Source organism: Salmo salar, chromosome 17, assembly GCF_965601325.2.
Source record: "Salmo salar chromosome 17, fSalSal1, whole genome shotgun sequence".
Classification (NCBI taxonomy): Eukaryota; Metazoa; Chordata; class Actinopteri; order Salmoniformes; family Salmonidae; genus Salmo; species Salmo salar.
The window spans coordinates 37,967,501-37,992,766 of record NC_138307.1 but is presented as its reverse complement, the minus strand read 5'-3'; the positions used below and the strand labels follow the sequence as shown (position 1 = coordinate 37,992,766).

Sequence of the window (25,266 nt, the reverse complement as noted above, 5' to 3'; positions counted from 1 at the left end):
ACACACAGTCACTCTCTCTCTCTCTCTCTCTCTCTCTCTCTCTCTCTCTCCTTCTTTCTTTCTCTCTTTCTCTCTCTCTCCCTCTCTCTCCTTCTTTCTTTCTTTCTCTCCCTCTCTCTCTCTCTCTCTCCCTCTCTCTCTCTCTCTTTCTCTCTCTCTCTCTCTCCTTTCTTTCTTGCTTTCTTTCTCTCTCTCTCTCTCTCTCTCTCCCTCTCTCTCTCCTTCTTTCTCTCTCTCTCTGTCTCTCTCTCTTTTTCTTTCTCTCCTTCTTTCTCTCTCTCTCTCTCTCCTTCTTTCTTTATTCTCTCCCTCTCTCTCCCTCTCTCTATCTCCTTCTTTCTCTCTCTCCTCTCTCTCTCTCTCTCTCTCTCTCTCCCTCTTTCTCTCTCTCTCTCTTTTTTTCTGTCTCTCTCTCTCTCTGTCAGATCAGAGGAACTCACACAGATGGGTGTAAAATAGGAGTAGGAAATAGCTAACTGCATTCAAATTCAGGAATGACAAGTCATAAATCAATATTTCTAACACCTTTAGATGTGTAAATTCTCTTCTGATAGTTTATTTATTTCTCACACTGAAAGAAGCTAAATACCAATTCCAAAGGGATTTGTTACTGTTTATAAAGAGACGTCAGGTAACATTGGGATTGTTTAATGTAATAAAGCTATCAGGCAAGTATTGATTAACTCTGTAATAGCCTGGTATCCCTAGCGGACAAATGACTTGACCTATTACACCAATGATATTGTGTTAATAATCATTAATACTTAACCTGGAATATAACTTCAGCTGATCAGTGATATGTCATACGTTCACTTCTATAAAGCCTATTGCTCTATTTCATGGAGTCTAGGCTATTTTAACTGCTGTGGCCATGTGTAACTGACAAATCATATGCACAAGGTTGGTCTCCTCTGTTCCTTGTTTAATGATACTATAATAAACATCCCTATAAAGCTCTCATTTCACGGATATCGAACGGAAAGTCTTGAGATAATAATAACAACAGTAAGTTGGTGCAGTGAATGAATCGTCTCAAGCCTGGGAGCATCTCCGCAGCCTGCAGCAATCTCACCAACACTTTCATCAGTCTGGTCGTGGTGCCTGGTAACCGATGTAACGGACGTTCCTCTCGACCAATCAGATCTATTTTCGGATCCCCCCTCCATCAGCGAACCTGTAATAGAGAGGGGCGTCCAATGAGGAGGGTTCGGAGGTGGCGACGTGTTATACTTCACCCCCTATGGGTTTATTCAGAGTTAGTGCAAGATATTCCGTTCTACGAGAGAGTGAAAGGGAAAAGCGCTACTCACCATTCCACACCGTCATAGCACCGAATGGACTTGATACGGGCTATCACGGATTCAATTAGATGCGTTCCAAAGACTGTGAATATTTTTTATTTCTGATATTTGTTCTATTTTGTTTTTTTGGAACACGAAAGGAGGCGCAATTTCAATGGAGAACCTCAATGAAGTTGACACATGCTGGGACAAGCAAGCCGTGTGTGTTATGGTATCAGTGGGCGCTTTCAGCTAAACAGTTAGCAAGCCAAGCTGACTATTTTACTGTAGGCTACCACCGGCACAAAAAAAATAAAAATAAAAAATAAATACGACTGATATTGGAGCTACCGGTGATGCAGAATGACTTCATGGTCCGAGGAACCCGCCGCTCGCCACTGATCAGCTGGTTTTGTTTGTGAGAAGAGGAGAATCAGCTGCAGTCCACATTATATGACCGACTGAACGGGAGCGTCAACGCTTTTCATGTAAAAGTTCAATGGCAAAAAACGAACTGTGAAAACGTTTAGAAATATAATTCATTTTGTGTCTCTCCTCGCCAGCGCTGTCTTTTCCTTCCCTCACAGTCAAACTGCCTGTTATATCAGGAGAACCAAAAGGCATTGCGCTTCACAGACTTGGACTTGAAGAAATCTAAAGGCTGTGATCAATACCGATATCTTACTAACCGGAGTAAAAAACAGGATATTCCAACTCTGAATAGGATTTGTATCGAATCGGAGAGGAGGTTACTATGCACAACCGCAATTTTGGGCATCAGAAGAAAACGCATTCCAATTATCTCACGCACTAAAGAGGATTTTATTTTGGATAACGGTAAGAATATTCAGACCGCACTATTAATGGTATACATTTAAAAAATATATATATATTTATTGTTGCTGCCTATTTACAACGGTTAAATAATGGTTAAATTTCATCCTTTGAAATTCAAACACAGGGTATTTTGATTCGATTCTACATCCTATTTAATCACAATAATTGAAGCGTAATGTAATGTCGCTGCCTGTAGCTCTCAGAAGTTACAACGGCGAAGTGCTTATAGAGGCGTTGAGGAACCGTTATGGGCATAATGTATTAACGACTGGGGGGAGAAGAGGGCTAAGTCACAGACTTGAATGGCTGCTTGAAGCTTGCTGCAGTATTATATTATCCTAAGGGATGTAACGGATGTAACGGAAAATAAGTGTCGAGGAGCCAACTAGAAGAGGAGATGGGTAAATGGTAGATTACAACAATTCAGATATATTGAAGTTAAGTTCATGTTAAATTCATTAATCAAGGACACTGAGATGCCATGTGTTTGAGATTAGATTTTGTTGTTTTTATTTTGTAGCACCATACCACCTTTGCTGTAGTATTATGTAGTATTGTAGTATTATGATCAAATTTAGGATATTTATGGAGTGATGTAATGGTGGATATTTCAGATTGATTTTACACAATCTATCTAAGCACCAACCCTAAAAGTGTGAGCAACCCCCCCGATCTGGGGTTTACTGAAATAATTCTAATGCAACTCATTTATCTATTCATAGGGTTGTCCGTGTGTGGAAACTGCCCTTCTTCAAATGCAAGATTTCACCAATCCCTCACTCTGACATTCAACATTGCATTGAAAGAAGAAGAAGAAAAAGAAGAAGCGTTTAAAGTCCGCAAGACAGGGTGGAACACTGTAACCACAGGACCGTTGTTACCATGGATCTAACAGATTTTTACTTATTGGCTGCTCTTGTTGCCTGTTTTTGGATGGACCCTTCTATAGCCCAGGAACTGATCTATCCTATTAGAGAGGAACTGCAGGAAAACGTTCTCATTGGAAACATACCAAAGGACCTGAACGTCTCCCATACAAACGCTGCTACCGGAGCTAGCGCTAATCTAGTCTACAGGCTGGTGTCTAAAGCCGGCGACAACCCTCTGCTCAGAGTCCAGAGCAGCACGGGAGAGATATTTACAACCTCCAATCGTATTGACAGGGAGAGGCTCTGTCCCGGCCCCTCGTTCGAGGAGAACGAATGCTCCTTCGAAATCGAGGTGGTGATTTTACCCAACGACTACTTTAGATTGATAAAGATTAAGATCGTAGTCAAGGACACCAACGATAACGCTCCAATGTTCCCGTCTCCCGTCATCAACATCTCCATCCCGGAGAATACGCTGATCAACAGTCGTTTCGCCATCCCTTCCGCCACCGACCCCGACACAGGCCCCAACAGTGTACACAAGTACCAGCTGGTGAACGGGCAAAGCGCCTTCGGGTTGGACATCGTGGAGACGCCCGAGGGGGAGAAGTGGCCGCAGCTCATCGTTCAGCAGAACCTGGACAGGGAACAGAAGGATACGTACGTCATGAAGATCAAGGTGGAGGACGGAGGCACGCCACAGAAATCCAGCACCGCCATCCTCCAAGTCACCGTCACAGACGTTAATGATAACAAGCCGGTGTTCAAGGAGAACCAGATCGAGGTCCACATACCGGAGAACTCGCCTATAGGGACGTCCGTAGTCCAGCTACAGGCTACGGACGCAGACGTCGGGGCGAATGCCGAAATCAAATACATGTTCGGGACACAGGTGTCCCCAGCTACCAAGAGACTATTTGCTTTAAACAGCACCACTGGCCTTATAACCCTACAGCGGCCCCTCGATAGAGAGGAGACCGCCATACACAAGTTATCTGTGTTAGCGAGCGACGGCAGCTCCAGCCCGGCCAGAGCTACCATAACTATAAACGTGACGGACGTGAACGACAATCCACCAAACATTGATCTGCGATATATCATCAGTCCAATAAACGGCACTGTGTTCCTCTCAGAGAAAGACCCAATCAACACCAAGATAGCTTTGATCACCGTGTCGGACAAGGACACGGATGTCAATGGCAAAGTCATCTGTTTCATCGAGAAGGACGTCCCCTTTCACCTCAAAGCGGTGTACGACAACCAGTATTTACTAGAGACATCGGCGCTGCTCGACTTTGAGGGGACCAAAGAGTACAACTTCAAAATCATAGCCTCCGACTCTGGCAAGCCGAGCTTGAACCAGACAGCGTTGGTAAGGGTGAGGCTGGAGGATGAAAATGACAACTCGCCGATCTTCACCCAACCTGTCATCGAGCTGGCTGTCATGGAGAACAACAAACGCGATCTCTTCCTCACGACTCTCAGCGCCACCGACGAGGACAGCGGGAAAAACGCGGAGATCGTCTACCAGCTGGGCCCTAATGCCTCGTTCTTCGACCTGGACCGTAAAACCGGTGTCCTCACGGCCTCCCGGGTGTTCGATCGTGAGGACCAGGATCGGTTCCTCTTCACGGTAACGGCTCGAGACAACGGGACGCCTCCACTCCAGAGCCAGGCGGCAGTCATCGTGACAGTACTCGATGAAAACGACAACAGCCCCAAGTTCACCCACAACCACTTCCAGTTCTTTGTGTCAGAGAACCTGCCCAAGTACAGCACGGTGGGGGTGATAACCGTCACAGACTCAGACGCCGGGGAAAATGCCGCGGTCACGCTTTCGATACTCAGCGACAACGAGAACTTTATCCTAGACCCGTACTCTGGAGTAATAAAGTCCAACGTATCCTTTGACCGGGAGCAGCAGAGCTCCTACACCTTCGACGTCCGGGCGGTGGATAGCGGGCGGCCGCCATGTTCCTCGGCCGCCAAGGTGACCATCAATGTCATCGACGTAAACGACAACACCCCCATCGTCATCTACCCTCCTTCCAACACCTCCTTCAAACTGGTCCCCCTCTCGTCCATCCCTGGGTCGGTAGTGGCCGAAGTCTTTGCTGTGGACGGTGACACAGGGATGAACGCAGAGCTCAAGTACACCATCGTTAGTGGCAACAACAAAGGTCTGTTCCGGATCGACCCTGTGACAGGAAATATCACCCTGGAGGAGAAGCCTGCTATCTCCGACATCGGCCTCCATCGGCTGGTCGTGAACATTAGCGACCTAGGCTACCCTAAGTCCCTGCACACCCTAGTGCTGGTGTTCCTCTACGTGAACGACACGGTCGGCAACGCCACATTTATCTACGACCTCATTCGACGCACCATGGAGACGCCCCTGGATAGGAACATCGGGGAGAGCAGTGAGACCTACCAGAGCGGAGACTATCTAACCATCATGATCGCCATCGTAGCCGGGGCGATGGTGGTGATTGTGGTGATCTTCGTGACAGTCCTGGTGCGCTGCCGTCACACCTCGCGGTTCAAGGCGGCCCAGAGAAAGAAGCAGGGCGCCGAGTGGATGTCTCCCAACCAGGAGAACAAGCAGAACAAGAAGAAGAAGCGTAAGAAAAGGAAGTCGCCTAAAAGCTCCCTCCTGAACTTTGTCACCATCGAGGAGAACAAGCCGGATGACCCGGCTCATGAGCCCATCAACGGCAACATCAGCCTGCCTGCCGAGCTGGAGGAGCAAGGCATCGGTCGCTTTGACTGGAACGCTGCTCCTACCACCACCTTCAAGCCCTCCAGTCCAGACCTAGCACGGCACTACAAGTCCGCTTCTCCGCAGTCCGCGTTTCACCTCAAAGCGGACACGCCGGTCTCCGTGAAGAAACACCACATGATTCAGGAGCTCCCTCTGGACAACACCTTCGTAGGGGGCTGTGATACTCTCTCCAAGAGATCCTCCACTAGTTCAGACCACTTCAGTGCCTCGGAGTGCAGTTCCCAGGGAGGATTCAAGACTAAGGGATCCGTACTCCCGTCCAGACAGGTAAAAGATAACTTTTACTGGTCTATAAGTACTGCATATAACTGCCCGGTCCAACAGTGCTGAGGTCCCTTCTATACTATACACTATAGCTGACTTGGTCTTAACGTACACATAAACACCAATGAGAAAGGAGGGAACCACCCCCCCCCCCCCCCCCCCCCACTATAAGTTCCACTATAAGTCCCACTGTACCTTTTTAAAAACCAAAAAAGAAAAACACATTTAATGAATTCATGTATGACATGTGGTTAGCTATGGACTGGAGAAGAAAAAAAACACATGCATACTTTTCATTTTCCCTTTGCATCTCCTACCTACAGACTCTTGCTGTTATTATGTTCCCTTTTTGTTTTTAAAAGTTATTTAAAAGGATATTTCAATCAAACATGTACCAAGTTGGCAACTGTCTAAAGCTTTGTCAGATTCTACAGACACATGACCTTTAAATGGGCCTCAGAGGTTGAATGAGATAAATGGTGTCCTGCCTTCCAAACAGCCCCCTATTCCCTTTATAGTGCACTACGTTTAGTGCACTACGTTTGACCGGTGTCCATAGGGGAATATGGTCCATAAGGGAATAGGGTCCAAAGGGCTCTGGTCAAAAGTAGTGCACTGTAAAAGGGAATAGGGGGGGCATTTGGGATGCACCCTAGATGGGGAAATTGATACGTTGCAAAGATGCCTTCAAAACATTTGTGAAAGAAACATTTTTTTCTCGCCTGTCTACTCAGCTCACCATTTTATCATTGATTATATTATGGAAACGTCTAGTACCACAACACCAATAGGAGAAACATCTAGTACCACAACACCAGTAGGAGAAACATCTAGTACCACAACACCAATAGGAGAAACATCTAGTACCACAACACCAGTAGGAGGAACATCTAGTACCACAACACCAGTAGGAGAAACATCTAGTACCACAACACCAGTAGGAGGAACATCTAGTACCACAACACCAGAAGGAGAAACATCTAGTACCACAACACCAGTAGGAGGAACATCTAGTACCACAACACCAGTAGGAGGAACATCTAGTACCACAACACCAGAAGGAGAAACATCTAGTACCACAACACCAGTAGGAGGAACATCTAGTACCACAACACCAGTAGGAGAAACACACCAGTAGGAGAAACATCTAGTACCACAACACCAGTAGGAGAAACATCTAGTACCACAACACCAACAGGAGAAACATCTAGTACCACAACACCAGTAGGAGGAACATCTAGTACCACAACACCAGTAGGAGGAACATCTAGTACCACAACACCAGTAGGAGGAACATCTAGTACCACAACACCAGAAGGAGAAACATCTAGTACCACAACACCAGTAGGAGGAACATCTAGTACCACAACACCAGTAGGAGAAACACACCAGTAGGAGGAACATCTAGTACCACAACACCAGTAGGAGAAACACACCAGTAGGAGGAACATCTAGTACCACAACACCAGTAGGAGAAACCCACCAGTAGGAGAAACATCTAGTACCACAACACAACACCAGTAGGAGAAACATCTAGTACCACAACACCAGTAGGAGAAACATCTAGTACCACAACACCAACAGGAGAAACATCTAGTACCACAACACCAATAGGAGAAACATCTAGTACCACAACACCAGTAGGAGAAACATCTAATACCACAACACCAGTAGGAGAAACATCTAGTACCACAACACCAGTAGGAGGAACATCTAGTACCACAACACCAACAGAAGAAGTGAAACCACTCTGTATTATCTGAATCTTCTAGAGACAACGACTGAGTTGTAATGATGCTTCCAGCTTGTGACATTCATCACTATACCATTTATCTTGTGTCCCCCCCCCAAAAAAACAAACAATACTTTGACTTCTCCCCCTTTTCCCCTCATGATGTTCTATAGGATTTGTGTTTATACGTTATTAGTAGATCTGGATGTGTATATATTGATACGACAGCAACACACACAGTTACCCCGTGACCTGCTTGAAGTCAAAGTCCGAACCGTAATAGAGTTTCTAAAAAAAAAACATTGAACTAATTTGTTGAGTATATCGGTATAGGAAACAACCCGTTCATCTGAGCTGAAAACTGATCCTAATTCTTCCCCCTCTCTCTACGCTGAAGCACTGTCATATCCTTACAGAATAACTGTGTGTGTGTGTGTGTGTGTGTGTGTGTGTGTGTGTGTGTGTGTGTGTGTGTGTGTGTGTGTGTGTGTGTGTGTGTGTGTGTGTGTGTGTGTGTGTTGTGTGTGTGTGTGTGTGTGTGTGTGTGTGTGTGTGCATGCGTTTGTGTGTGTGTGTGTGTGTGTGCGGGGGTGCCCGTTACAGAACCTGATACACATCCAATTGAAAAAAGGATTATTCAATAATGAGGACTCAGATTCCAACCTCGTCCATGATGTGTTTTTATCAAAGCCTTATTAATTTGTCCTGCTAATAAAACCCTCAATACAACATGCTCTTCCTGATGTCATAGAGCTGGAGAAGGGGGAAGAGCCCACGTGGAGAGAAGGAGAGAGATAGTCGTTGGATGATAGAGGGAAGGACAGAGAGAGGAATGGGGGGGTGATAGATGAATGGGGGAGATATATCACCTGAAGAGGGCACTGTTGCTCTGCTTGCCATTCCCTGGCACTGAGCCAACCTGCACTACTACCCCTAATGCATTGGGAGGAGGAGAAGGAGAGAGATGGAGAACAGTCTGTGTTTGTGGCTCTCTCCGATCCTCAGTGAAATACTCATGCCTAATGCTTTGGGAGAGGGAGAGAGAGAGAGAGGTGGAGAGAGAGAGACAGAGCAGACTGTGTTTGTGGCTTTCTCCTCTCTGATCCTCAGTGAAATACTCATGCCTAATGACGTTGCTAAATGCACAGGCAGATTGATAATGACAGTCGAAGACGAATCACTGATAAGAGCTATCCGGAAGAGAGAGACCGCGTGTACAGGGGCTGGATGGAGGGATGAGGGGGATGGAGGAGAGCAAGGAGGGATGAGGGGGGACGATGTGACTCCTGTTGACGCATCACGTCTAGGTCGACACCTCAGAGGTTGTAAAAGAAAGATGGTGGACAAAAGAAGCATTCAGGTCTGATCTGTTGGTGTTGTCAGTGTTCTACATCTCTGTAGTGGAAGAGAGACTAGTAGGACACAGTATGCCACACTCTCTCACACACACTCTCTCTCTCTCTCTCTCTCTCTCTCTCTCTCTCTCTCTCTCTCTCTCACACACACACACATTCTCTCTCACACACACACATTCTCTCTCACACACACACATTCTCTCTCACACACACACTCTCTCTCACACACACACTCTCTCTCACACACACACACACACACGGTATCATGTGCGGTATCACAGTGCAGTGGGGTAATTTCGAACCACTTCCTACAGTCGTCCCACAATTCAATTTCAGATTCATTGTGATCAATATGTTTTAATAAATGATGCAGAGAAGCGGTGACAGGTGTGTTGTGATCCGTTGTGTCCTGACGTTGTACTGTGTGTATTCTGTGTGTTTTCTGTGTGTTTTCTGTGTGTATTCTGTGTGTTTTCTGTGTGTATTCTGTGTGTTTGTAATTTGGAGTTTACTTTCATCATCTTTGTATCATCCCCCTGGCACGAGTATTAGTGAAAACAACAGGAAAACACTGTCCCTCGTTCCAGCAGGAGGGGTCAACAACATCTATAACACAACCGTGAGACAACAGGAAAACACTGTCCCTCGTTTCAGGAGGACGGGGGGTTTGTCCGAATAATATGTCCTTTCTCCTGAAGCGTGGTTCGCTACTTCCCATAAATCTAAAAGCAACGTATCGTTGTTCCAGTGGAGGACTGAGAATGGCCACCATATTTCTCATACCAGGCGTTTCCTTTCAAGTCGTTGAAGGGAAGTGAACAAGTGCACGCTTTGGGAGGAAGAAGAATTAACTAGGACTTAATTATATAATCGTTGTCTTTCGTATTTGTATCAGGTACATTTTGTATTATTTTTAAGGGGAGACGATGGGTGTAGGGTGTTCGAGGTCCCTGGTTTATCTCTGTTGTGGGATACCATCTGTGTGTCCTAAACACTACCCTATTCCCTACATGGTGTAGTACCACATGGGTCCTGGTCTAAAGTAGTGCACTATATATAGGGAATAGGGTTCTATAGGGCTCTGGTTTAAAGTAGTGCACTATATAGGGAATAGGGTTCTATAGGGCCCTGGTCTAAAGTAGTGCACTATATATAGGGAATAGGGTTCTATAGGATCCTGGTGTAAAGTAGTGCACTATATATAGGGAATAGGGTTCTATAGGGCCCTGGTGTAAAGTAGTGCACTATATAGGGAATAGGGTTCTATAGGGCCCTGGTTTAAAGTAGTGCACTATATAGGGAATAGTGTTCCATTTGGGACACTTCTGTTCCGGAGGGTTTTAAAAGGTGTTAGTGCTAGCAAGGCTCTAAATGAGTCTATAAAGTAGTGTAGGAGAACATTTCATTTATTTATTCAGCTTCACATCTGGTTCTCACACACAGACGTTGACTCCGCAGGGTTCTCATCTGCGCTGGTTTCACACCTTTAATAAACTCTACAGCCGTTGGCTTGTATTCACGCGTCGGATCGCACTGCCTTTCCCATCATAAGGGGGCCGATACCAGAACCCCTTAGTCTGAGACGCTGTGTGAATCCAGGCCTTTGATCCTAAATCAGCATCCCTACTCTGAGGCGCTGTGTGAATCCAGGCCTTTGATCCTAAATCAGCATCCCTACTCTGAGGCGCTGTGTGAATCCAGGCCTTTGATCCTAAATCAGCATCCCTACTCTGAGGCGCTGTGTGAATCCAGGCCTTTGATCCTAAATCAGCATCCCTACTCTGAGACGCTGTGTGAATCCAGGCCTTTGATCCTAAATCAGCATCCCTACTCTGAGACGCTGTGTGAATCCAGGCCTTTGATCCTAAATCACCATCCCTACTCTGAGACGCTGTCTGAATCCAGGCCTCTGATCCTAAATCAGCATCCCTACTCTGAGACGCTGTGTGAATCCAGGCCTTTGATCCTAAATCAGCATCCCTACTCTGAGACGCTGTGTGAATCCAGGCCTTTGATCCTAAATCAGCATCCCTACTCTGAGACGCTGTGTGAATCCAGGCCTCTGATCCTAAATCAGCATCCCTACTCTGAGACGCTGTGTGAATCCAGGCCTTTGATGAAGGAACCCAACAGTTCTCGTATCACTGTCTGTTAGTCAAGACAGCTGACTAGCAATATCTAGTGATGTTGGTGGTCCTGTGATGCCAAGGTCATGGGTTCAAATCCCAACACGGATGACATATACATGCTAAATGTGTAGCTATGTATATATTCACAGTAATGTAAGTCAATCTTAAACCCACAGAATATTAATAGTGAACGACATTAAACCCACAGAATATGGTCTAAAGTAGTGCACTACGGAGGGTGGTAGGGTGCTATTTGGGATGCTTCCTTGACTACATTAAAAAGAGACGATTAGAGGAGGTAAAGTAAGGAGTGTTCCCTCCCTCCCTCCCTGTCTCCTTCCCTCCCTGCCTCCTTCCCTCCTTCCCTCCCTCCTAAGGATCGGGAGCGAACCGACTGGGGCCAAGTTTGAAAAGATTAATGGGCTATGACAATGTTTCACCTGAGGGAAAAGTTTTTTGCAATATCTTCTGAGTTGTGCTGATGTGGAGAGGAGTGATAGAGAGTAGAGAGAGCAGAGAGAGAGAGCAGAGAGAGAAGAGACAGCAGAGAGAGCAGAGAGAGAAGAGAGAGCAGAGAGGAGAGAGAGAGAGAGAGAGGCAGAGAGAGCAGAGAAAGAGAAGAGAGCAGAGAGAGAAGAGAGAGCAGAGAGAAGAGAGAGCAGAGAGAGAAGAGAGAGCAGAGAGAGCAGAGAGGAGAGGAGAGGAGCGAAGAAGGCAAGGCCGAACCCTAAAGTGTACCCCAGGTAGCCTGATTGACTGTCCCTCTGTCTGGTAGCCTGTTATATCTTTACATTCTTCATCCACATTACTTCTGACTGAATGCCTGACTGGGTGACTGCCTGACTGGGTGACTGCCTGACTGCCTGAATGCCTTACTGCCTGACTGGGTGACTGCCTTACTGCCTGACTGCCTGACTGGGTGACTGCCTGGTTGGGTGACTGCCTGGCTGGGTGACTGGCTGACTGCCTGACTGCCTTACTGCCTGACTGCCTGACTGGGTGACTGTCTGACTGCCTGACTGCCTGACTGGGTGACTGCCTGGCTGGGTGACTGCCTGGCTGGGTGACTGTCTGACTGTCTGACTGTCTGACTGCCTGACTGGGTGACTGCCTGACTGCCTTACTGCCTGACTGCCTGGCTGGGTGACTGGCTGACTGCCTGACTGCCTGACTGGGTGACTGGCTGGCTGGGTGACTGACTGCCTGACTGCCTGACTGCCTTACTGGGTGACTGGCTGACTGTCTGACTGGGTGACTACCTGACTGCTTGACTGGCTGACTGCCTGACTGACTGCATGACTGGCTGCCTGACTGCCTGACTGGGTGACTGCCTGACTGCCTGACTGGCTGACTGGCTGACTGCCTGACTGGGTGACTGCCTGACTTCCTGACTGGCTGACTGGCTGACTGCCTGACTGGCTGACTGGCAGACATCATGTTTCCTGTATGTACAGTAAAGGCTGGCTTTTTAAAGGACGTTTTAGGACATAAAAACAATAAAATATTTGTCTGATTGAGTTTATCTGCTGTATGAGTGAATGATGTACTGAAGTGATAGCTGCTGAAAGACGAGATCAACTCAGTTTAACAACAACACGTTTCACTTCTGTCTCGAAGCATATCCTGCTCACTGCAACCTGCTGTATCATCTCTGCTGTAGCGTAGGACTATTGTACTGTATCACTGGAGCAGAGGGAGACTGTTAGGGGCTTGTACATACTGACAAAATTATCTGCTTTATAGCTTCAGGTTTGGGACCTTTCGGTCCGGTTTCCTGGACACAGATTGAGACTAGTCGTGGACTAATAAAGCGTTGTCAGTGGAGAATCTCTGTGTCCGGGAAACGGCCCGTCAATGTCTAGGTGGGTGAACAGGAAGTGAGGTGCATCGTGGGATTGTTGGGATGTGAATACTGTCTAACTATCAGAGACTATTATGACCTTAAAGAGGAAACAGGATGTGAAACACCAACAACCCTCCTTTTCCCTCTTAGGCCTCTCCCTGGATCAACAGTCAAGCTCCTTGTCACCTTGTCTTTCATTCTTTTAGTTCCATCCGTGTTAAAGTGTTAAAGTTATTGGTGGCTGCTGTCCACCGACTACATTACAGAATAACACAGTTATAACTCTGTTAAATTAATCCCCTGTCCACCGTCTACATTACAGAATATCACAGTTATAACTCTGTTAAATTAATCCCCTGTCCACCGTCTACATTACAGAATATCACAGTTATAACTCTGTTAAATTAATCCCCTGTCCACCGTCTACATTACAGAATATCACAGTTATAACTCTGTTAAATTAATCCGCTGTCCACCGTCTACATTACAGAATATCACAGTTATAACTCTGTTAAATTAATCTGCTGTCCACCGACTGTGGAAGTCTGTCCTGATTTAGTGTGGAAGTCTGTCCTGTTGTAGTGTGGAAGTCTGTCCTGCTTTAGTGTAGACGTCTGTCCTGATTTAGTCTGGAAGTCTGTCCTGTTGTAGTGTGGAAGTCTGTCCTGCTTTAGTGTGGAAGTCTGTCCTGCTTTAGTGTGGAAGTCTGTCCTGTTTTAGTGTGGAAGTCTGTCCTGATTTAGTGTGGAAGTCTGTCCTGCTTAATGTCGAAGTCTGTCCTGATTTAGTATGGAAGTCTGTCCTGCTTTAGTGTGTAAGTTTGTCCTGATTTAGTGTGGAAGTCTGTCCTGACTTAGAGTGTGAGTCTGTCCTGCTTTAGTGTGGAAGTCTGTCCTGCTTTAGTGTGGAAGTCTGTCCTGTTTTAGTGTGGAAGTCTGTCCTGATTTAGTGTGGAAGTCTGTCCTGATTTAGTGTGGAAGTCTGTCCTGCTTTGGTTTGGAACTCTGTCCTGATTTACTGTGGAAGTCTTTCCTGATTTAGTGTAGAAGTCTGTCCTGATTTAGTGTGGAAGTCTGTCCTGTTATAGTGTGGAAGTCTGTCCTGATTTAGTGTGGAAGTCTGTCCTGTTTTAGTGTGGAAGTCTGTCCTGATTTAGAGTGGAAGTCTGTCCTGCTTTATTTTGGATGTCTGTCCTGATTTAGTCTGGAAGTCTGTCCTGATTTAGAGTGGAAGTCTGTCCTGTTTTGGTGTGGAAGTCTGTCCTGATTTAGAGTGGAAGTCTGTCCTGCTTTATTTTGGATGTCTGTGCTGATTTAGTCTGGAAGTCTGTCCTGATTTAGAGTGGAAGTCTGTCCTGCTTTGCAGTGGAAGTCTGTCCTGATTTAGTGTGGAAATCTGTCCTGATTTAGTGTGGAAATCTTTTCTGATTTAGTGTGGAAGTCTGTCCTGATTAAGTGTGGAAGTCTGTCCTGATTTAGTGTGGAAGTCTGTCCTGTTTTAGTGTGGAAGTCTGTCCTGATTTAGTGTGGAAGTCTGTCCTGATTTAGTGTGGAAGTATGTCCTGATTTAGTGTGGAAGTCTGTCCTGCTTTAGTGTGGAAGTATGTCCTGATTTAGTGTGGAAGTCTGTCCTGCTTTAGTGTGGAAGTCTGTCCTGTTTTAGTGTGGAAGTCTGTCCTGCTTTAGTGTTGAAGTCTGTCCTGATTTAGTGTGGAAGTCTGTCCTGTTGTAGTGTGGAAGTCTGTCCTGCTTTAGTGTGGAAGTCTGTTCTGATTTAGTGTGGAAGTCTGTCTTGCTTTAGTGTGGAAGTCTGTCCTGTTCTAGTGTGGAAGTCTGTCCTGATTTAGTGTGGAAGTATGTCCTGATTTAGTGTGGAAGTCTGTCCTGCTTTAGTGTGGAAGTCTGTCCTGTTTTAGTGTGGAAGTCTGTCCTGATTTAGTGTGGAAGTCTGTCCTTTTTTAGTGTGGAAGTCTGTCCTGATTTAGTGTGGACGTCTGTCCTGCTTTAGTGTGGAAGTCTGTCCTGCTTTGAGAACTAGGAAGACTAATACAACCCAAATTCACAGGTTGTCTGTCATTCATGTCTTCGTTCATTTTCATCTTGATGATTTTACTAACAGCATTGGACTGGCAATGTCCAATTGTTGTCAACAAACTAGTTCCCAGCCAATACTGTTCCATGAATACATTTTAACACTGCTTGATTAAAACACAACAGCCTAAAAAAATACATTTCCTGTAGTTTACTTAGACATCCTAAACCGTATTTATCAGAATGATTTCATTTCAAATGGGCCTTTGTTTCTTTCTGTAAAATGAGGAGAGCGGAGTAGAGGCTGGAAGAACATGTTTCCTGACTGCTTTGTTTATTTAAAAATCATTAGGTCAATAAGATTACAGATTGATGATGATGATGATGATGATGAATCTATGCACCCCACTCCTCCTCCTCCATTCCTCCTCTTCCTCGTCTCACCTCAAACCATCCTCCCCTCCTCTCCCCCACCCCTCCTCCTTCCCTCCTCTTCCTCGTCTCACCTCAAACCATCCTCCCCTCCTCTCCCCCACTCCTCCTCCTTCCCTCCTCTCCCCCACCACTCCTCCTTCCCTCCTCTTCCTCATCTCACCTCAAACCGTCCTCTCCTCCTCTCCCCCACTCCTCCTCCTCCATTCCTCCTCTTCCTCGTCTCACCTCAAACCATCCTCCCCTCCTCTCCCCCACTCCTCCTCCTCCTTCCCTCCTCTTCCTCATCTTACCTCAAACCATCCTTCCCTTCGCTTCCCTCCTCTCCCCCACTCCCCCTTCCATTCCTCCTCTTCCTCGTCTTACCTCAAACCATCCTCCCCTCCTCTTCCCCACTCCTCCTTCCATTCCTCCTCTTCCTCGTCTCACCTCAAACCATCCTTCCCTCTTCTCCCCCACCCCTCCTCCATTCCTCCTCTTCCTCGTCTCACCTCAAACTGTCCTTCCTTCCTCTACCCCACTCCCCCTTCCATTCTTACTCTTCCTCGTCTCACCTCAAACCATCCTTCCCTCCTCTCCCCCACCCCTCCTCCTTCCCTCCTCTTCCTCGTCTCACCTCAAACCATCCTCCCCTCCTCTCCCCCACTCCTCCTCCTTCCCTCCTCTCCCCCACCACTCCTCCTTCCCTCCTCTTCCTCATCTCACCTCAAACCGTCCTCTCCTCCTCTCCCCCACTCCTCCTCCTCCATTCCTCCTCTTCCTCGTCTCACCTCAAACCATCCTCCCCTCCTCTCCCCCACCCCTCCTCCTTCCCTCCTCTTCCTCGTCTCACCTCAAACCATCCTCCCCTCCTCTCCCCCACTCCTTCTCCTTCCCTCCTCTCCCCCACCACTCCTCCTTCCCTCCTCTTCCTCATCTCACCTCAAACCGTCCTCTCCTCCTCTCCCCCACTCCTCCTCCTCCATTCCTCCTCTTCCTCGTCTCACCTCAAACCATCCTCCCCTCCTCTCCCCCACTCCTCCTCCTCCTTCCCTCCTCTTCCTCATCTTACCTCAAACCATCCTTCCCTTCGCTTCCCTCCTCTCCCCCACTCCCCCTTCCATTCCTCCTCTTCCTCGTCTCACCTCAAACCATCCTCCCCTCCTCTTCCCCACTCCTCCTTCCATTCCTCCTCTTCCTCGTCTCACCTCAAACCATCCTTCCCTCTTCTCCCCCACCCCTCCTCCATTCCTCCTCTTCCTCGTCTCACCTCAAACTGTCCTTCCTTCCTCTACCCCACTCCCCCTTCCATTCTTACTCTTCCTCGTCTCACCTCAAAACATCCTTCCCTCCTCTCCCCCACCCCTCCTCCTTCCCTCCTCTTCCTCGTCTCACCTCAAACCATCCTCCCCTCCTCTCCCCCACCCCTTTCCATTCCTCCTCTTCCTCATCTCACCTCAAACCATCCTTCCCTCCTCTCCCCCACTCCTCCTACATTCCTCTTCAACCCCCACTCCCCCCCGGGTATTCCAAAAGGCACCCTATTTCTTGTGTAGTGCACTATTTTAACCAGGGCATCATAAGGCTGTGGTATAGTGCACTATAGTATAGTGCACTGAAATGGTACCCTGTTCTATATATAGTGCACTACTTTGGTACCCTGTTCTATATATAGTGCACTACTTTGGTACCCTGTTCTATATATAGTGCACTACTTTGGCACCCTATTCTACATATAGTGCACTACTTTGACACCCTATTCTATATATAGTGCACTACTTTGACACCCTGTTCTATATATAGTGCACTACTTTGACACCCTATTCTATATATAGTGCACTACTTTGGTACCCTATTCTATATATAGTGCACTACTTTGGCACCCTATTCTACATATAGTGCACTACTTTGGCACCCTATTCTATATATAGTGCACTACTTTGGTACCCTATTCTATATATAGTGCACTACTTTGGCACCCTATTCTATATATAGTGCACTACTTAGGTACCCTGTCCTATATACAGAGCATTACTTTAGCACCCTATTCTATATATAGAGCACTACTTTGGTACCCTGTTCTATATATAGTGCACTACTTTGACACCCTATTCTATATGTAATGCACTACTCTGACACCCTATTGTATATATAGTGCACTACTTTGGCACCCTATTCTATATATAGTGCACTACTTTGGCACCCTATTCTATATATAGTGCACTACTTTGGTACCCTATTCTATATATAGTGCACTACTTAGGCACCCTATTCTATATATAGTGCACTATTTTTTACCAGGACCTATAGGGCAGTATATAGGAACTGGGCTCTAGTCCAAACTAGTGCACTATTAGGGGATAGGGTACCATTTGGGAAGCCTGCATAGTGTGATAATAACAAACACAGAACACTGCCATCATCACCATCCAGCCAGCCCCGGCCAGCCCCGGCCAATCCTGACCACTCGCGGCTAACCCCGGCCAATCCAGGTCAGCCCCGGCCAATCCAGGCCAGCCCCGGCCAATCCCGGCCACTCCCGGCTAGCCCCGACCAGCCCAGGCCAGCCCCGGGCCAATCCCAACCAGCCCCTGCCAGTCCCAACCAGTCCCAGCCCCACCACTATGATATGTGACTCTTGTTGACCGCTCTGCCCCTGAACCCATATCTCCCAGCAAGCACTGCAACCCACTGTATAACTACATCAATGTCATTTATACTGTAAATAAGATATGTTTTATGTAAATTCAACTCCTGGTACTCTTTAATGTGTTGTGTTATACAAAAAAAAAAAAAAGGTTATTTTTTGTTGTTGTTTGTATTTTGTATTTATTTTTTGCTTGTTGTATGTAATGTCATAATAATTCTGATCTGATATCAGTTCCAAGGTGTCTACAGTACTCTATAACCCTGTTTTCTGAAAGTGCTACTGTTTACATCTATCTTTAGAATTTCATAATAAATGGTTCAAACGAGATGAATTCTTTCTGGTTTTTAATTCCGTTTTTAATAATAAATGCTATATTTGGTGTTAGAGAGACAGTGTCTGTGTCACCTGAGCTTTAGCAGTAGAAACATTAAACACTCTGGTAGTTTCACTATAGAACATCACTCAAGTTTCACTGTTAGTAATAAGGTAAGATATCCAGAGATGGACTGACATCATCTGACATCATCTACATTCACCCTAGTCTACTAACAGGAGTATGGACTGACATCATCTAGTCTACTAACAGGAGTATGGACTGACATCATCTAGTCTACTAACAGGAGTATGGACTGATTTCCTTTGACATCATCTAGTCTACTAACAGGAGTATGGACTGACATCATCTAGTCTACTTACAGGAGTATGGACTGATTTCCTTTGACATCATCTAGTCTACTAACAGGAGTATGGGCAGACATCATCTGACATCATCTAGTCTACTAACAGGAGTATGGGCAGACATCATCTAGTCTACTAACAGGAGTATGGACAGACATCCTCTGACATCATCTAGTCTACTAACAGGAGTATGGACTGACATCATCTAGTCTACTAACAGGAGTATGGACTGACATCATCTGACATCATCTAGTCTACTAACAGGAGTAATGGACAGACATCATCTAGTCTACTAACAGGAGTATGGGCTGACATCATCTAGTCTACTAACAGGAGTATGGGCAGACATCATCTAGTCTACTAACAGGAGTATGGGCAGACATCATCCAGTCTACTAACAGGAGTATGGGCATACATCATCTAGTCTACTAACAGGAGTATGGACTGACATCATCTAGTCTACTAACAGGAGTATGGACTGACATCATCTGACATCATCTAGTCTACTAACAGGAGTATGGACAGACATCATCTAGTCTACTAACAGGAGTATGGACTGATTTCCTCTGACATCATCTAGTCTACTAACAGAAGTATGGGCAGACATCATCTGACATCATCTAGTCTACTAACAGGAGTATGGACAGACGTCATCTAGTCTACTAACAGGAGTATGGGCTGACATCCTCTGACATCATCTAGTCTACTAGCAGGAGTATGGACTGACATCATCTAGTCTACTAACAGGAGTATGGGCAGATATCATCTGACATCATATAGTCTGCAAGCAAGAGTATGGACTGACATCCTCTGACATCATCTAGTCTGCTAACAGGAGTATGGGCAGACATCATCTAGTCTACTAGCAGGAGTATGGGCTGACATCATCTGACATCATCTAGTCTACTAACAGGAGTATGGGCAGACATCATCTAGTCTACTAACAGGAGTATGGACAGATATCATCTAGTCTACTAACAGGAGTATGGACTGACATCATCTGACATCATCTAGTCTACTAACAGGAGTATGGACTGACATCATCTAGTCTACTAACAGGAGTATGGACTGACATCCTCTGACATCCTCTGACATCATCTGACATCATCTAGTTTGCTACCAGGATTATGGACAGACGTCATCTCACACTATTTGTACATCATGGTGGACTCGTCCATGACTTCCTGGCTGGCCTTGAACCTCCGGATCTTTTTGAGTGTTGCTATGAGCCATTTACCGTACGGTAAGATAAATTCTGATGCTTTGCCAAAACCTCTTTTAGCTTGTTGTAACATTGTAAGTGCTTGACAAACTCCCTAGCCTTTTACTATAGTACACTGGAAGGATGACTGGATCTTTCCTGGGGTTGATATGATGTCTGGCTGTTTCAGCAATGCTTGGACCCATGCAGAGCTCAACTCTGCCTGTACCACACACGATGAGAGGAGAAGGGGATGGCAGAGGAGAGGAGAGGACAAGAAAATAAGGGAGGGGAGGATAGAGGAGGGAGGAGAGGAGAGGATGAGAGGGGAGGGGCGGTGATGGAAGGGGAGAGGAGAGGAGAGGAGAGGAGAGGAGAGGAGAGGAGAGGAGAGGAGAGGAGAGGAGAGGAGAGGAGAGGAGAGGAGAGGAGAGGAGAGGAGAGGAGAGGAGAGGAGAGGAGAGGAGAGGAGAGGAGAGGAGAGGATGGGAGGGGATGGGCGGGGATGGAAGGGGAGAGGAGAGGAGGGGAGAGGAGAGGAGAGGGAAGGGGAGAGGACGGGAGGGGCGCGAACGGGATGAGAGGAGAGAGGAGAGAGGAGAGGAGACAAGAGGGGATGAGAGGAGAGGAGAGGGGATGAGAGGAGAGGAGAGGTGAGGAGAGGGAAGGGGAGAGGACGGGAGGGAAGGGGAGGGGAGTGCAAAAGAGAGGAGAGGGTGAATTTTCAAAGTGCAGAGCCAACAACATATCTATGGAAAGTAGGGCTAACTCTTTAATCCCTCACTCTATGTGTACGCTGCCCAGTAGAGCTTAGTCTGCATTTGACTCATAAAGAGAGAAAGAGGCTGGAGGATTGATGGCTAAATAAATATATAAAGGCTTTACATACAGACGTCCTCTACATGGTCACTTTCAGAAAGCTGCTTGATGCTCACCAACCAGCAGCACACTTCTGACCCAAACCACACTTAATCAGTCTCAGGCCTTCATCACAGTTCCCTACATAGTAAACTACGTTAGACCAGAACCCTATAGGCACTGTGTAGGTAATAGCATGCCATTTTGGGACACAAGCCTTTCTCAGCAGACCTGGGTTAAATACTATTTTAAATCATTTGAAATACCTAATCTGTGCTCGATTGAGCATGACTGGCTCAATAGACCAAATCAAAACATGCCAACACCCGCCCATCTGGCACTCCTGGCAGGCTAGAGCAAACGCTAAAGGTGTCTTGAAAGATTTTAAATAGTTTTTAAACTAAAGGTTGGCTTTTCAGTCACGTTCCTCGTAAAAAAAAAAAGAAAATTGTATTTGGCAGCATCTCTTCTCTGTGCGAGTCAGCAGGACTACATTCCTTTATCTTCCATTCATTCTATGTTGCTAGGGGTTACGGTGGTTTCACATTCCCAGATGGGAATCCTGGGAGTTTCCATGTTCCTGTCTAACGTCATATTCCGTTGACAGCGTTATCTCTAAACTAGACCAGGGTTCAGTTGTTATAAGGTAGTATAGCCACCTTCTATTTACAGACATTAGATGTGTCCTGGGATTTGGTTCCCATTAGCAAAACTAAATTCTTCAATGTCGAATTCTGCTAATATGAAATAAAATTGTGTTGGTCACATACACGTGTTTAGCAGATGTTATTGCGGGTGTAGTGAAATGCTTGTAAAACCTTTTCTGGGCTAACAATATAATAAATAATACATTAAAAAAACTAAATACTGCAACGTTTTCTAAGAACTAGAAGCGAGAGCTACAATTTCTCTACGGGTCAAAACAGTATTTAATTCTACTATTCTAAGTGTTGAATGATGGTCGTACTCTATAAGGGTCAAAACACTATTTAATTCAACTATTCTAAGTGTTGAATGATGGTGGTACTCTGTAAGGGTCAAAACACTATTTAATTCTACTATTCTAAGTGTTGAATGATGGTGGTACTCTGTAAGGGTCAAAATACTATTTAATTCTACTATTCTAAGTGTTGAATGATGGTGATACTCTGTAAGTGTCAAAACACTATTTAATTCTACTATTCTAAGTGTTGAATGATGGTAATACTCTGCAAGGGTCAAAACACTATTTAATTATACTATTCTAAGTGTTGAATGATGGTGGTACTCTGTAAGGGTCAAAACACTATTTAATTCTACTCTTCTAAGTGTTGAATGATTGTGGTACTCTGTAAGGGCCAAAAACTATGTAATTCTACTATCCTAAGTGTTGAATGATTGTGGTACTCTGTAAGGGTCAAAACACTATTTAATTATACTATTCTAAGTGTTGAATGATGGTGGTACTCTGTAAGGGTCATAATACTATTGCACTTAAAATGATCCTGTCACTAGGCATTTTACAATCTCCAACTTTACCTGTTTTAAAACAGTACAGTAGGCTTATAAATATGTGTTATAAACGTTTGGTATATTTTCAGACAGTAGTTTAAAAAGTAGCGCTCAAGAGCCAAATTGGGTCCATGAAAATTGTGCGCAATTGTGTATGATGTCATCTATTTCGTACGATATGTCACGTCCTGCAAAAAAAAAAATATATACTTACGTTCCAATTTGAAAGTGCTTAAGATCCCGGTCAATCTCTTTAAACTATACAAGTTATCTACAGTAAATAAAGCAGGAAGAAAATACTTCTGTTACCACTGTCTCATTGGGGGGGGTTAGGACCCCAGACAGAGGTAACTGTCTCACTGGGGGGGTTAGGACCCCAGACAGAGGTAACTGTCTCACTGGGGGGGTTAGGAAACCAGACAGAGATAACTGTCTCACTGGGCGGGGGGGTTAGGACCCCAGACAGAGGTAACTGTCTCACTGGGGGGGTTAGGAAACCAGACAGAGGTAACTGTCTCACTGGGGGGGTTAGGAAACCAGACAGAGGTAACTGTCTCACTGGGGGGGTTAGGACACCAGACAGAGGTAACTGTCTCACTGGGGGGGTTAGGAAACCAGACAGAGGTAACTGTCTCACTGGGGGGGTTAGGACACCAGACAGAGGTAACTGTCTCACTGGGGTGGGTTAGGACCCCAGACAGAGGTAACTGTCTCACTGGGGGGTTAGGACCCCAGACAGAGGTAACTATCTCACTCTACTGACCGATTACAGTTATAGACAGATTATTCAGCACTGTCAAACAAGGTATCCAGTTGTCTGATGACGCTGCCCAGTGATTGAAAGGATTTGTCCTAAACCGAGGTCTCAGAGAGCTATTTAAGGATGTGTCCTAAACAGAGGCCTCAGAGAGCTATTTAAGGATGTGTCCTAAACGGACGCCTCAGAGAGCTATTTAAGGATGTGTCCTAAATGGAGGTCTCAGAGAGCTATTTAAGGATGTGTCCTAAACGGAGGTCTCAGAGAGCTATTTAAGGATGTGTCCTAAACGGAGGTCTCAGTGTCCTAAACGGAGGGCTCAGAGAGCTATTTAAGGATGTGTCCTAAACGGAGGTCTCAGAGAGCTATTTAAGGGTGTGTCCTAAACGGAGGTCTCAGAGAGCTATTTAAGGATGTGTCCTAAACAGAGGTCTCAGTGTCCTAAACGGAGGGCTCAGAGAGCTATTTAAGTGTACATCCTAATTGGGACCATATTTCCTATTTAGTGCACTATGTTTGGAACAGGAACCACAGCACTCTGGTGAAAAGTAGTGCTCTGTGTAGTAAATGGGGTGCCATGTGTGCCACACATCGCACTAGGAGCCCAAGGACTTCATTGCTGTAACAAGTGGCAGAGTGGAAATATATGTAGATGGTCTTTTGATTGTAGTGATACATACATCATCGGAGCCAGAGGCCATTATCTCATTTCTATTTTCATCCCTAGCTGTTGATTAGTTGTCGGTTGTTAGATGGTGGTAAACGGAGGAGGGAAGAAGAAAGAGAGAGAGAGAGAGAGAGAGAGAGAGAGAGAGAGAGAGAGTAGGGGAGAATGAGATAGAGAGGAGGAGAATGAGAGTAGGGGAGAAGGAAATGGAGAGGAAGAGGGAGAGAGAGAGAGAGAGAGAGCAGGGGATAAGGAGAGAGAGGAAAAGTAGGAGAGAGAGGGAGAGAGAGATGGTGGGGAGAGTGTAGGGGTGAAGGAGAGAGAGGAAGAGAGAGAGAGAGAGAGAGAGAGAGAGAGAGAGAGAGAGGAAGGGAGAGAGTAGGGGAGGAGAGAGAGAGAGAGAGAGAGAGAGAGAGAGAGAGAAAGAGAAAGAGAGAGGAAGGGAGAGTGTAGGGGTGAAGAAGAGAGAGAGAGAGAGAGAGAAAGAGAAAGAGAGAGAGTAGGGGAGAAGGAGAGAGAGAGGAAGGGAGAGAGACATTTCCTCTTGTGTTGAGGGTGGTTGGTGCTGTTAGTCTAAGTATATAATGTATATAAGACACATAACATACTGTATATCCTCAGTCACGTCAACTGCTGGAAAACAAACACACTTCATAACACTTTTTATTTTTATTGTATTATTATATGTATTTATTACACACAGACACACATGTGAAAATGCCCTGTTTGCTTCTGTATTACTTTGTCGTGTACTCAGACCCCTTGACTTTTTTCAAATGTTGTTACGTTACAGCCTTATTCTAGAATGGATTAAACATAAACGTTCCTGATCGATCTAAACACAGTACCCCATAATGACATCACAATACCCCATACTGACATCACAATACCCCATAATGACATCACAATACCCCATAATGACTAAGCAAAAAACTGTTTTTTAGAAATGTTTGGATAAAAAAATACAAAAATGAGAAATTGTACTTTGATACGTATTCAGACGCTTTGCTATGAGACTCGAAATTGAGCTCAGGTGCATCCTGTTTCCATGGATCATCCTTGAGATGTTTTTACAACTTGATTGGAGTCCACCTGTGGAAAATTCAATTGATTGGGTATGATTTGGAAAGGCACACACTTGTCTATGTAAGGTCCCACAGTGCATGACAGAGCAAAAACCAAGCCATGAGGTCGAAGGAATTGTCCGTAGAGCTCCGAGACAGGATTGTGTCGAGGCACAGATCTGGGGAAGGGTACCAAAACATTTCTGCAGCATTGAAGGTCCCCAAAAACACAGTGGCCTCCATCATTCTTAAATGGAAGAAGTTTGGAACCACCAAGACTCTTCCTAGAGCTGGCCACCCAGCAATCGGGGGAGAAGGGCCTTTGTCAGGGAGGTGACCAAGAACCCGATGGTTACTCTGACAGAGCT

General features: G+C 45.8%; 1 protein-coding gene across 1 annotated transcript in view; it reads left to right on the top strand.

Annotated features, from left to right (window-relative positions):
• Positions 1-1,266: 1,266 nt before the first annotated feature.
• Positions 1,267-25,266, top strand: part of LOC106575880 (protocadherin-9) — a 601,426-nt gene continuing 577,426 nt past the window's right edge. Inside the window, exons 1-2 of the mRNA XM_082963751.1 lie at positions 1,267-2,117; positions 2,840-6,035. Coding sequence (XP_082819877.1) covers positions 3,000-6,035 — 3,036 coding nt within the window. The 5' untranslated portion in view covers positions 1,267-2,117; positions 2,840-2,999. The remainder of the gene's footprint in view (positions 2,118-2,839; positions 6,036-25,266) is intronic.